An 11,350-nucleotide genomic window follows, 5' to 3' on the forward strand; every position below is an offset into this window, starting at 1 on the left:
AGAAACTGCTTTGAGTAGTATTTGCCACGGTAAATGACAACTACAACCTCGCTATCATACAACAAACACTTGGTTGTGGTAAGAAACTGCTTTGAGTAGTATTTGCCACGGTAAATGACAACTACAACCTCGCTATCATACAACAAACACTTGGTTGCGGTAAGAAACTGCTTTGAGTAGTATTTGCCACGGTAAATGACAACTACAACCTCGCTATCATTCAACAAACACTTGATTGTGGTAAGAAACTGCTTTGAGTAGTATTTGCCACGGTAAATGACAACTATAACCTCGCTAGTTCTAAGACCTGTTGAAAATCAAAATTACGATAAATTATATTTGGCAGATATAATCCCATCAGCTGCAACGAAAACTAGAAACTGAAACTTTAAGGAAAACTTTTTTTAGTTTTCATTAAAGAAGACGTTGCACCTAATGAAAAGTCTGCCAAAATGTACGCTGTCATTTAATTTATATTAATTTTGGTTTTCGACAGTTAATTTTAGAAATACATACGATGTAGTTCTCATTAACCATTGCAAATACGCTCTTCAAAGCAAAAATTAATCATGATTAATAAGAAAAATCACATTTATTTCAACACGATATATATTTATGGCATTCACAACTGATGGAGTCTATTGTCTAGCTTTTTATAACGGGAATTATTTGTTAGTGTATTATCTCGTTTGTTTCATCAAATTAGAATAATTAGAACATATGGTAATGTATAAATTGATGCATGTATATAACTATCAAGAGCGTTTTATAAAATATCTTTTTCCCAAACTTCTTGCAACATCCCTTTTCATTGTCAAATGTATCCATTGAGCTGTCCAAAGCGATGAAACAAATTTAAAGCGTCCTTAGATACTGTTTTATGCCTCATAAAAAGATTACTTCTTATTTGAGCAAGGAAGACAAAAATTTAAGTATTACATTAGTTTTATACTATAATAGCTATCATTTATTATATTAGTTAGAGTAGTATTATATTTAAAATGCATGCACGTAACAAAATGAACAGACAGTTTGTCGTCTGAATTTTTCTCAATGATTTATTTTTTAATTTGAAAGTCAAATCACTCTTGCACTTCTTTGCTAGATAATGATTATATTAATCCACAAGATTGTTATCATTGTTTTGCTTTTATGATTGTCAGTATAATTTCTTGTGACGAGCAGAGAATGGTATAAGTAGTTTTTTTCAAAATTAAAAATGCTATCTCTTTAACATGTATTTAACTGCATATTTACATGATTCACATGACTGGAAACTCTCCTGTTTGGGAATGAAAAGAACAAAGGATACTTTCTGCTAAAGAGAAAAAAATTAGCACAGTTCTGCAATAGACAAAGACGCATGATTTGTCCTTCTCCAAAAGACAATTGACAATTTTAGTTTTGCAAGAAACAAGTAAGACTTTCCCAAGAGACAAGAGACAAGTATGGACAAGAGGCATGATTTGCATTTCTGTTCTGCAAAAGAAAGAAGGCACGTTATTTAGCTCCTCAATAGATTGGAGGAGGGTTGAAAGTTTTTTAACATACGATTTATTTGTTCTCCTAAAGACAGAGACCTTCTTAATAGCTTTCCCTAACGTAACAAAGAAAAAAACGCCCTTTTGCTTTCTTTTCATAGAACATCTGCTTCATTTTATTCCCCATTTCATCATAACAGGCCACATCTAGATTATTTTTTAACTTTTTTTCATTAAACCATTCGCACATAAGTGTTTGAATAGTATGGCCGTATTCCTTTTGAATTCCTTTTCCTTCGCCGCTCTCGGAAGCCTTGATTATTATAGGGTATCCAATATGCTTTGCATCTTTACGTCAGCAGTTGCTTCATTAACGCAGCATTTCTCGTACTGTTCGTCACACATAAAATCTTCTAATTCCACATCATTTGCTGCTGTATTGAAGTCAATGGTAACACCGTATTTTTTCAATTGATTTGCAACATTGATTACTCTCTTTCATGTATATGTCAAAAGCCCATGGTATCTATATGTACAATTTTGTATGTTTCTTACCCCGATGTTATGTACATGTGAACTCATGCAGGAAAAACACAGGTGTACAAGCCCACACAACTTCCATATAATGATGGGAAACTTCGTCATTTTTTGCCATTGAATTTCTATGTCAAAGACAGGACGAGCAACAGAATCTTCATTCTCAGTTGACTTCAGACTGTTCATTACTTTCTTTTCCCTTGATTCGAATGAAATCATTTCAACTCGTGGTTTGCTAGTTGCGATTAAGACACGAAGAGCAATATCAGTAACACTGACCAAAGTATACATGAGAAAATCAATCACTGCTCCATAGAGCTGTATTGGGGTTCTACAAGATGAAACCTTCAAGCAATCACTTGTGATCGTTTACCCTTTTTTATCATCTCTTTTCAAAATTGTGATTACATATATACTACAGTAATCATTTACAGTCGTGAACCTTGAAGCACAAGAAAAATTCTCAGATATGATGAATATAGAATGTATGATCGAAGTTTGTTGATTTTATCTCTATATAACTACCATATGTGATGAAAGCTTGAAAGGAATCTTCCATCAACTGTCGTCTTTCTAAACGCATGGACTTCCTGTATTTTAATGACATCGCATATTTGACTGGCATAAATTGCACACGAGAAATATTCGCAACTGAATTACAAGGAAAGCAAGATGGAAACAAGATTGCCATCCAATTACTGTTGGACATTTTTCTGTGTGATAGTTTGCTGTCATTTCTCCGTTACTTCTGCGTCTCGGTAAGTGTTTTCAAAGAAACATTTGCTCGCTTGCGTGAAAGTTATATTAATTTTAGTGAGTAAGATGAATACTTGTTTTGATCTCGCTTCCAAATCAATGTTTTGGTTTGAAGAATGCAGCTTCTTACATATGTTGGGAATAATGAGTTAAATGAGCATCTTTGATGAGGGTTAATGTGCATTACCATTTCTCGTACATACTTTATTTAAGTTAAAGTTTGTGTGCAATTTATTGTTAATAGTTTTGCGTAGTTAATGAAACGGTCTCGAAAGATTGGACCATACACATGGCATTCAACAAAAACACTTACTTGAATGCTGTTCAGGTAGAAAACCTTTAAGGCTCAACACCAAAGCATTGTCATAAAGCTATTTCGATATGTGTTTACTTTCTTATGTGATGTATCTAGTAGCCCGATACCTCGTGATTGTTTGTCAAAACATATTTTGTAATCTGAGGTGAACTCGCCTTTTGAGGTAAATTCATTTTCTGATTTAATCATTTAATTACGTTCAAACTTCAAATATCCAAAAATCATAGCTCTTTCAATTTTATGTAAACATCCCCTAAGTTGACAAAGTTTATTAGTTTTTTGTTACTATTTATATAACGAAAATACGTTGGCCATGTGTTTGAGCAGGCTGGAGAAAGGATATAATGAACACATTCTCAATTTGTGTCACGTCAATATTTCATAACATGCGAAGACGTTAGATTTTTATTTTGTGATCACACCTGTGTCATTTTTATCAATTTTCCTTTACCACGTTTCTTTTTGCATTATGGAGTAGAGAATTCGTTTTCATACATGAAAGTACGATTTTGAAGAAACGATGTTCTACCTACCAATGATTTGTTTGGTTAATTAAACCCACTTTTATGATTGTGTTGAATAACACAGTCTAACTTTTGTGACAAATTATGATAAATTGCCACGTAATTAAATGACTTGCATGGTTGTGGTTTTGCTTTATTTAATCTTGCTACTAGCTGAATGTTTTATTGAGCTATGTTTGTCATCTTCTCTTTTTGACCAATAGATTTTCAAAAGATTTTTCAGTTTTCTATATTATATAGCCTTTAGATTTCGTGTAGTGTTAACAAGTATTACATACTTTCAGTTTAAATTCTTTAAAAAAAGCCATACAGCTACTTTTACATACATCTGCTGGGATTTCTTTTCATTGCAGGTTTTTAGCCATGAGCCATCTTTTTATTTATGTTTTAGTGTGTATGGCTGTATGGTTTTCCATTTATAAGTGGACGACCTAAAGCTAGATTTCGAAGATTTGTAATTTACCATTGAGGTAGTAAGATGCACGATTATGTACACAATTACACGTCATGCTGGCGTCCCTGCATGAAATAAATTGTCGACAGACTGACAGTTAAACTCTCGTAAAGTGCGTGGACGTGATCATATTTCCAGGATTTTGTTACAATCTTACAAAGAAATTGCTAGATTAAATGAATTATAAGTTGAGTTATTCGTCTATAGCATATCCTGCTTACGATGAAAGATAAATATTATGGTCTTCCATAGAGCGTCTTAGTCAAAAATGTTTTAAGCGCATTAAAGCGAGTAATTTGAGAGTTGTGTCTGTTTGACATGATGTGGATGTTAAAACTAGAACTTTGGCGCATTCAACAGGATTCTTAGCTTATCATTTGTTCCAAACATAGAAATACTAAGATAACAATACGATAAGATAACATGAAGTAAAAGATAATCACTATTAGATCGGTTATGTACGCTTAGTGTATGCTTTCAGTTTCTCTTGTATTGACTTTGTAGTGTATGATTATGACTAATGATTACGTATTGTAATCCGCCCGTGGATCTCAACATATTTAAGTTTTAATTTGGCACAAAAACAGATCCGCATCTTGCATATCTTTTTTTAGAAAGGCAAATAATCTATTAATCTAATTTAAAAGTCTTGACAGAGTAAGCACATTTTTATATGCTACTATAGTGCAATAAATTCTGTTTTAATAGCTTTACAACTGTTGGTAGACCCAAAGGTACCATATTTTATGAAGCAAACCACTCTGCTGAGTTAAGAGAACGGCCATCAGCATCGATTGCGCTAGCACTTTGTATGAATCAATTAGAATTCAGTACAAAACAAAGAAGAATGTGTTTGAAATTTCCAAAACAATTTACTTCTGTTCTCCGTGGTTTCCGTGAAGCTCTTGACGAATGTCGCCATCAATTCCGTCATAATCGTTGGAATTGCAGCTCATTTTCCAGTATGCGTGGTAGTGTCATGCTTGCAATGACAAGAGCTTTCATGAAAAGAGGTATGTGGTTCAGTTTCTATTAAATAAAAACTTCTATTATTAAACTTTTTTTACTTGTTTTTGTATTTTTTCCGCAAGTCATTACTATACTTCTAATTATTGTTAAGGTTTCAAATTATGCTTCTAATTATTGTTAAGGTTTCAAATTATGCTTCTAATTATTGTTAAGGTTTCAAATTATGCTTCGAATTATTGTGAAGGTTTCAAATTATGCTTCTAATCATTGTTAAGGTTTCAAATTATGTTCTAATTATTGTTAAGGTTTCAAAGAAGTTGCTTTCGTGCACGCCTTGATCGCTGCATCGATTGCGAGGACTGTGTCACTTGATTGCCTCATGGGAGGTATACCATCATGTAATAGGAGAGGTTCCAAAAGAAGACGCACGAAAGCAGAATACAGCCGTCATAACAAAGCAATTTCTCACGGAATATATATTTCCGAGAAATTTCTGAACTCTCACAAGAAGAGTCGTGACACACCAGAAATGGTAAAACGAAAAAACTACCGAGTTGGGCGAATGGTATGTTGGAAAGAATCGTTGCTATTACAGATCAAATGCACTTTTACCTAAACCATTAATAATGTATTGGTTTGTTTGAGAACGAGTCTTTTTAAAAAGAAGGTCAAAGGCCAACCGCATCCGATGGTGATAGCTCAGCTATCTTAGTATGGTATTCCCATATGTAATTCTTGGTAACTGTTTATCCTCGTAGTCTTTCACATGTCTATTTCACATTTTTATTACATTATTCACAATCTTGTCATATCTGAATAATATTTATGTGCAACGTTTTTATATATATATATATATATATACATATCGTAGGTGTTCCTCGATGCAATACAATTAAGATGTAAATGTCATGGTTTCAGCGGTGCCTGTAGCATAAGGACCTGCGTGCAGGTGCCATCAGATTTGCGCAATATTGCAAGTACGCTCAAAAAGATTATGAAAAGTGCAAGAAAAGTGGAACTTGTCAATCAGCGTAGAATGAAACCTAAGCCACCAGTCCTGAGTATTCACAAGTCTCCGAGAAATTATGACAGCCTTTTGAGATCCACTTTAACGTCATCAAGAAAACATGAATTGCTGTATTTGGAGAGTTCTCCTTCGTTCTGTGAACAGAATGATTTGCTGGGGGTACAAGGGATCTCCGGTAGAAGGTGTAGTATGAATTCCACTCATGACTACAACTGCAAGATTTTTTGCTGTGGACGAGGTTATAACAAGATTTGGATAGAAAAGAATCACAAATGTAAATGTAAATTTACGTACTGTTGCTCCGTTCAGTGTAAGCAATGCAAGAAAAAAGTCTTGATAACAAGATGTAAATGATATCTTTTTTTTGTAAATTGGCCGACAAGCATCGTCGTCTTTTTATGTCGATGAATATATATTAGCGCAGGCCTGTTTGGTTTTATTCTAGATTTTTCTGTTTTTATTTGCTGTTGCTTTCTCGTATGATTAAGAGTAATGTATATAATATTGCAATAAATTACTTTTCTATGTTAATTTTTAGATTCTTGTCTACAATGACTTGTCTGTTTGAATTTTTTGTTATTTTAATTGCAACTATATTTCATAAAATATTTCTTTACGCGTCTACAGACTTCTTTAATACAAAGTCCTTAACAAGGGCAATATCCAAGATTTAGCTACATCAGGAAAGGATTATCTCTACAGCGAATACCAGAGAAACCAAATCGTGACCATTTTTAATTGTTTCAGTTGGTGCATAATTATATGATATTGTGCATTTTCAAAACAAGTTTTTAAATGTTGACAAACATTTCATAACTCTGTTTATTTCTCCATTTTATTTTTTATGATCTACATGCAATACAAATGTATTTATACTATAGTAATGAGAACATATTTTATTGTCAAGCATCTAATCATTCAATTACACTAATGGGTTTTTTCCGTGGGAAAATAAATTGCTTCAATTAATCGGCGTATTATAATGTCTTGAATTTTTGCACGCGCAAAACTACATCATAAACTTACACCTCGCAAAAGAGTGTTTCATTTTTTTTTTGTACTATAGTAAGAAGTAAGGAAAATTTTCCATGTGTTAAAGAGGTGAATGTCGAAATGTGGAAACACATTATGAATCGTGTTAACTGTTTAAGGATCACGATCAAGCCATTCCTAAACTGAATTGTTTGGTACGCATGGGGTAGACACCTGTAATAGCTGGCAAAGCCATACTCCTTCTGAGAGTAGATATTTATTGAGGAAATGCCACTAATGGTTTTGCGATATCTTATCTAATCATATAGTTGATCGTCTCTCCATGTTCTTATCAAAGTGAAAAATCAGTATTCCTTCATTTAAAAACAATATATTATCCACGTATCTGCCGAATGGGATGTTTCTCCAATTTTTCGTAATGTGATTTTATTTTTCATCCACAGCGTTTAGTTCTACCTTGATTTTGCATCAAAGGGATGATGCATTTCTTAATGCTATGTCGTAGCTACACAAGTTGGCGAGTCTGTGTGAATGCTATTCGTTGTCGCTCTCGTTTTAGAAATGCCCCAAAGCTTTGTGACAACGATTCATGTCCACATTATTATTCAATTAAACATGTCTAGTGATAAAATCAAACTAGGTGGATTTAAGGGTGTGACACCCCACCCTTACTGTAAAAGATATAACTGGAACATAATTGTTACAAATTTCTTATTATCTTTTAATTAAACCGCAATCTCTATAACCGTCCCAACTATATGCTTTTAGCTAACATGCGGAGAAACCTCGTCGTTTCGTTCCACATGATCAAGCTTTTAAAAGATCAACATGATTTGTATGCTATTTTACGGCTATTATAATACCTTTTATAATACTGTCCGCTTTGCTTGTAGAAATTACCATTTAACTGGAGCAATGATCTTTGGTTTTCTTTCCAAATTTTGAGCTTCCTATTTTTTTACAAAATTATCACACTTACATTGCATGACAGCATGAGTATTGGTGAGACATTTTGGTGCCTAGTTCTCTTTCGCATTTAGGATCAGAAACGTGTATTGAAGAAAAGTGTTTTTGTATAATTTTGCTTATTTCGTTGCGGTCATTGAGTTCTATAATAACTGGAGCGGCTATCTCAAGCGCGGCCTTAGATATCTGATGACGCCAAAAAAATGGTGGATTTCGTCCGTTGCCGCTGAGATTTACCGAAATTGATCGCTTTTCCGAAAATTTCACAATTTCCCACTCCCTCCTGAGGAAAGAGTGAGGAAAATGTATGTGTGTATTTGGGATTCGGCAAGCAATTTTTTGATGAAAATCTTGATTTTCATCAAAACCTTAAATTCATAACAGCGAGTCAACTGTGGTTGTCAGTTATGTGCTCCTACAAGGATGCATTTATAACTATCGACGAAAGAGCTATATGTCGGCTACACATGTATGAATGCAGATGTGCGTCGTTTTCTTACCAGCGTCAAACTTGTTTGATCGATTAAACTCTTTAGTCTATACAAAAAAGTATATCATAGTTCATCTCCACGGTTCACGAGAGAGAAGTTAGCTTATTTGTTATCATTGCTATTTTGCTTCTTTTCATGCAATGGGCAATGGCTTTTTTCGCCACAATTGTTGGATTTTTACTTGTTTCTTTAAAAAAGTAAATATTAAATCAATGGATATTTACGGATTTTCTGTAATTGAGTTTCATATGAAATTTCAAAAAGACTCAAGTCTGCATAGCTTTGGTAAATGAAAACAAACAATATTGTATAGAAATTACTTAAAGTAACCTTTTTGTGATGTTCTGAAGTGCAACTGCATCAAATACTTGTAAAGTTGTAGCACATGATTTTGTTGTATTGATATATGAATTGGGCATAATGCAAATAATCATCAAAACACTTATGCTTCCAATGGTGTTTATAATTCATTTGCAGTTTTAATACTTCTACCCTTCTTTTTCACTTTGTTTTGTTTTTCCTATATTTGCAAATAAGTACACAATTTGAATGATTAACACAGTTTTCACCTCAATAATAAATTTCATAAGCAGTTGGTAGTGCATTTTGTTCTCTGAGTATCCACATCTGGTGTTTTGTTCATACAAGAATGATGAAGTGCAAGTAGATATGTCATAGCAAGGCAATATAACCAAATGAATCAAATACCAAAGTACACTACTTTTATGCTAGAAGCTTAAAAGCTTTTTAGAAATTATAAAGTTATTGGATTATATTAACCATATATCATCAATCTCATGAAAAGAAATAAGAAGCAAAAATAGGAAAGCTTTGAAAAGTGAAAACTTTTCTTTAAAAAAAGCAATAATGCATATGATAAATCTCCATTCTGTACTTTACTAGGTATATAAGCTCAAACTGTTTCTTAAAGCAAAACTGTTATAATGAAGAAATATACAGTACAGTAACTTTAAAGTTTCATCACTGAATCTTTAATGCTTCAGTGTAGTGCATTCGATATTAGTAACATTTATACAACACTCAACTAAAATATTTTGATAAAGATATGACATGATTTAAACATTAAGTTATGTAAAACCCAATGGCTTATACAGTTTGATGCTTCACATCTGCATCAAGTCATCATCAATCTCAGTACAAATATTTACATAGACACAAACTTTATGGCTTTCCCATTTTATATGTTTGTGAATTGACAATTCATTAAGCATCAAAACACACACAACCTTCTTGCCATCTTTCTTTGGTTTATGAACTTTAACTTCAAAGCATTCAAGGCATCCTTAGTGAATCCATTGTCTCCATCCATAGAATTTGACCATTATCAAATTAAATAACTCTGGATAGGGCAGACAATAAATCAATTATCTTTACAGCATTATCATTTTTTTAAGACTCTGCATGGTCAATAACATCTTCCAGTCATCTTTACTCCTTGGTCTTCCCTGCATGTTGTCAGCAAATAGAAGCTCTGCTCCAAATCATGGGTACTCTTGGGGCTGATCATTTCGTTTTGATACTTACTCACAGAGCAAAATGTGTGCAGGGTCTTTTTTGCTTTAGGGAAACTATTTTGCAAATAGATGGGTAAATTTACGACTTCATGCATAAACAAATGACAGAAAAGTATGCAGAATTTTATAAACAAAAACAGGAAAACATCAGTATATTTGGCGTTCAAGTCAGTCTTAAAAAATACGATCTTTATTATGTATTTTTATGGCTTTTCAAGTGAATGTATAATTGCTTTTCAATCGTTGACGGACTAACAAAACAAACAACTACCTCACCTGTGAGAAGCGATATGTTCCTTTTTGTGGAAACTACGACATCCAACAATTGAACGATTGAAGTGTTGGCATTATAAAAGAAATGCCAAAAAAATATCGTCACAGAATATGGAACTAACGATATCAATATTCTGTGATATCGTGTTTGTTTTTGAAAAATTTTTTATAATTTACTATAGACACCAGGGGGAGGTCGAGAATATTATTTTTCTGCAAAGCGATCATTTCAGCGGAAATACGTCCGTTGGCCGCCATTTTTTTGGCGACCTCGCCCCAGTAAAGATAGCCGCTCCAGTTATTATAGAACTCAATGGTTGCGGTTATACACTTTAGATATATTCAAGAGCCGGATGTTTGTGCGCAAATGAAAGAAAATATTGGCTCGTGAATACATCAAAACAAATGTTTCTTTATTATTATGAATAAAGAAGAAACGCATCATAATAATCATAAAGGAATTCCAACATATCTCACGTTCATTTCACACAAATACTTCGGTGCGATTGTTTCTATATTTATACGGGAACAGAGTATTAATAACATCATGTTTACTCGGAACAATGGACAGCTGAGACTATTAAGGTTCAATCGGTTTGTCTAAATCGGCATGAAAATGAAAATCAGTGTTAATTTCACTGACGCGTCTTGCCCAAAGGCCTGATCTAAATTTTTCAAATTTGGATTATGGAGGAGAAAAAAAGGCGTAAATGACGTTATTTCATTTGAATGCACACATTGTTAGGTATTTTTCTCAGCTGTTATTCTTCTTCATAAAAAGCTAAGTCCTATGTTGCTAAAATCCCAGTCAATAACTGTGATCTCGTGATGGTACTGACAAAGTTTTTTATTTACTAATGATACTGTGAAAAAGCACAGTAAAAATTTCATTTCATTTACGATCACAAACATTTGCGAAGTTTGTATACATAACGATCATAATTGCTGCTTTGTAACGTCAGTAACCTTTTAGGCCTCTAAGACGATTTACGTCCAGTCTTTGTAATTCTAATATTTTGGCAACGTCT

General features: G+C 33.3%; 1 protein-coding gene and 1 long non-coding RNA gene across 3 annotated transcripts in view; both read left to right on the plus strand.

Annotated features, from left to right (window-relative positions):
• LOC124453502 overlaps window positions 1-11,350 on the plus strand; it is an 86,317-nt gene that overhangs the window by 32,106 nt on the left and 42,861 nt on the right. The gene's annotated exons all lie outside the window — the stretch shown is intronic.
• LOC124453055 (protein Wnt-10b-like) lies at window positions 2,604-6,595 on the plus strand. Of its 2 annotated transcripts, XM_047003753.1 has the most exons (4): window positions 2,604-2,776; window positions 4,777-5,081; window positions 5,343-5,602; window positions 5,909-6,595. In XM_047003753.1, the coding sequence occupies exons 1-4, from the start codon at window positions 2,691-2,693 to the stop codon at window positions 6,416-6,418; spliced, it is 1,161 nt and encodes a 386-aa protein (XP_046859709.1). In that variant the 5' UTR covers window positions 2,604-2,690; the 3' UTR covers window positions 6,419-6,595. The 2 variants fall into 2 exon arrangements, with proteins under 2 accessions (XP_046859709.1, XP_046859711.1); XM_047003755.1 differs by lacking the exon at window positions 5,909-6,595 and having other exon boundaries at window positions 5,343-5,846.

This window comes from Xenia sp. Carnegie-2017, unplaced genomic scaffold (assembly GCF_021976095.1).
Source record: "Xenia sp. Carnegie-2017 unplaced genomic scaffold, XeniaSp_v1 HiC_scaffold_25, whole genome shotgun sequence".
In the NCBI taxonomy this organism is placed as follows: Eukaryota; Metazoa; Cnidaria; class Anthozoa; order Malacalcyonacea; family Xeniidae; genus Xenia; species Xenia sp. Carnegie-2017.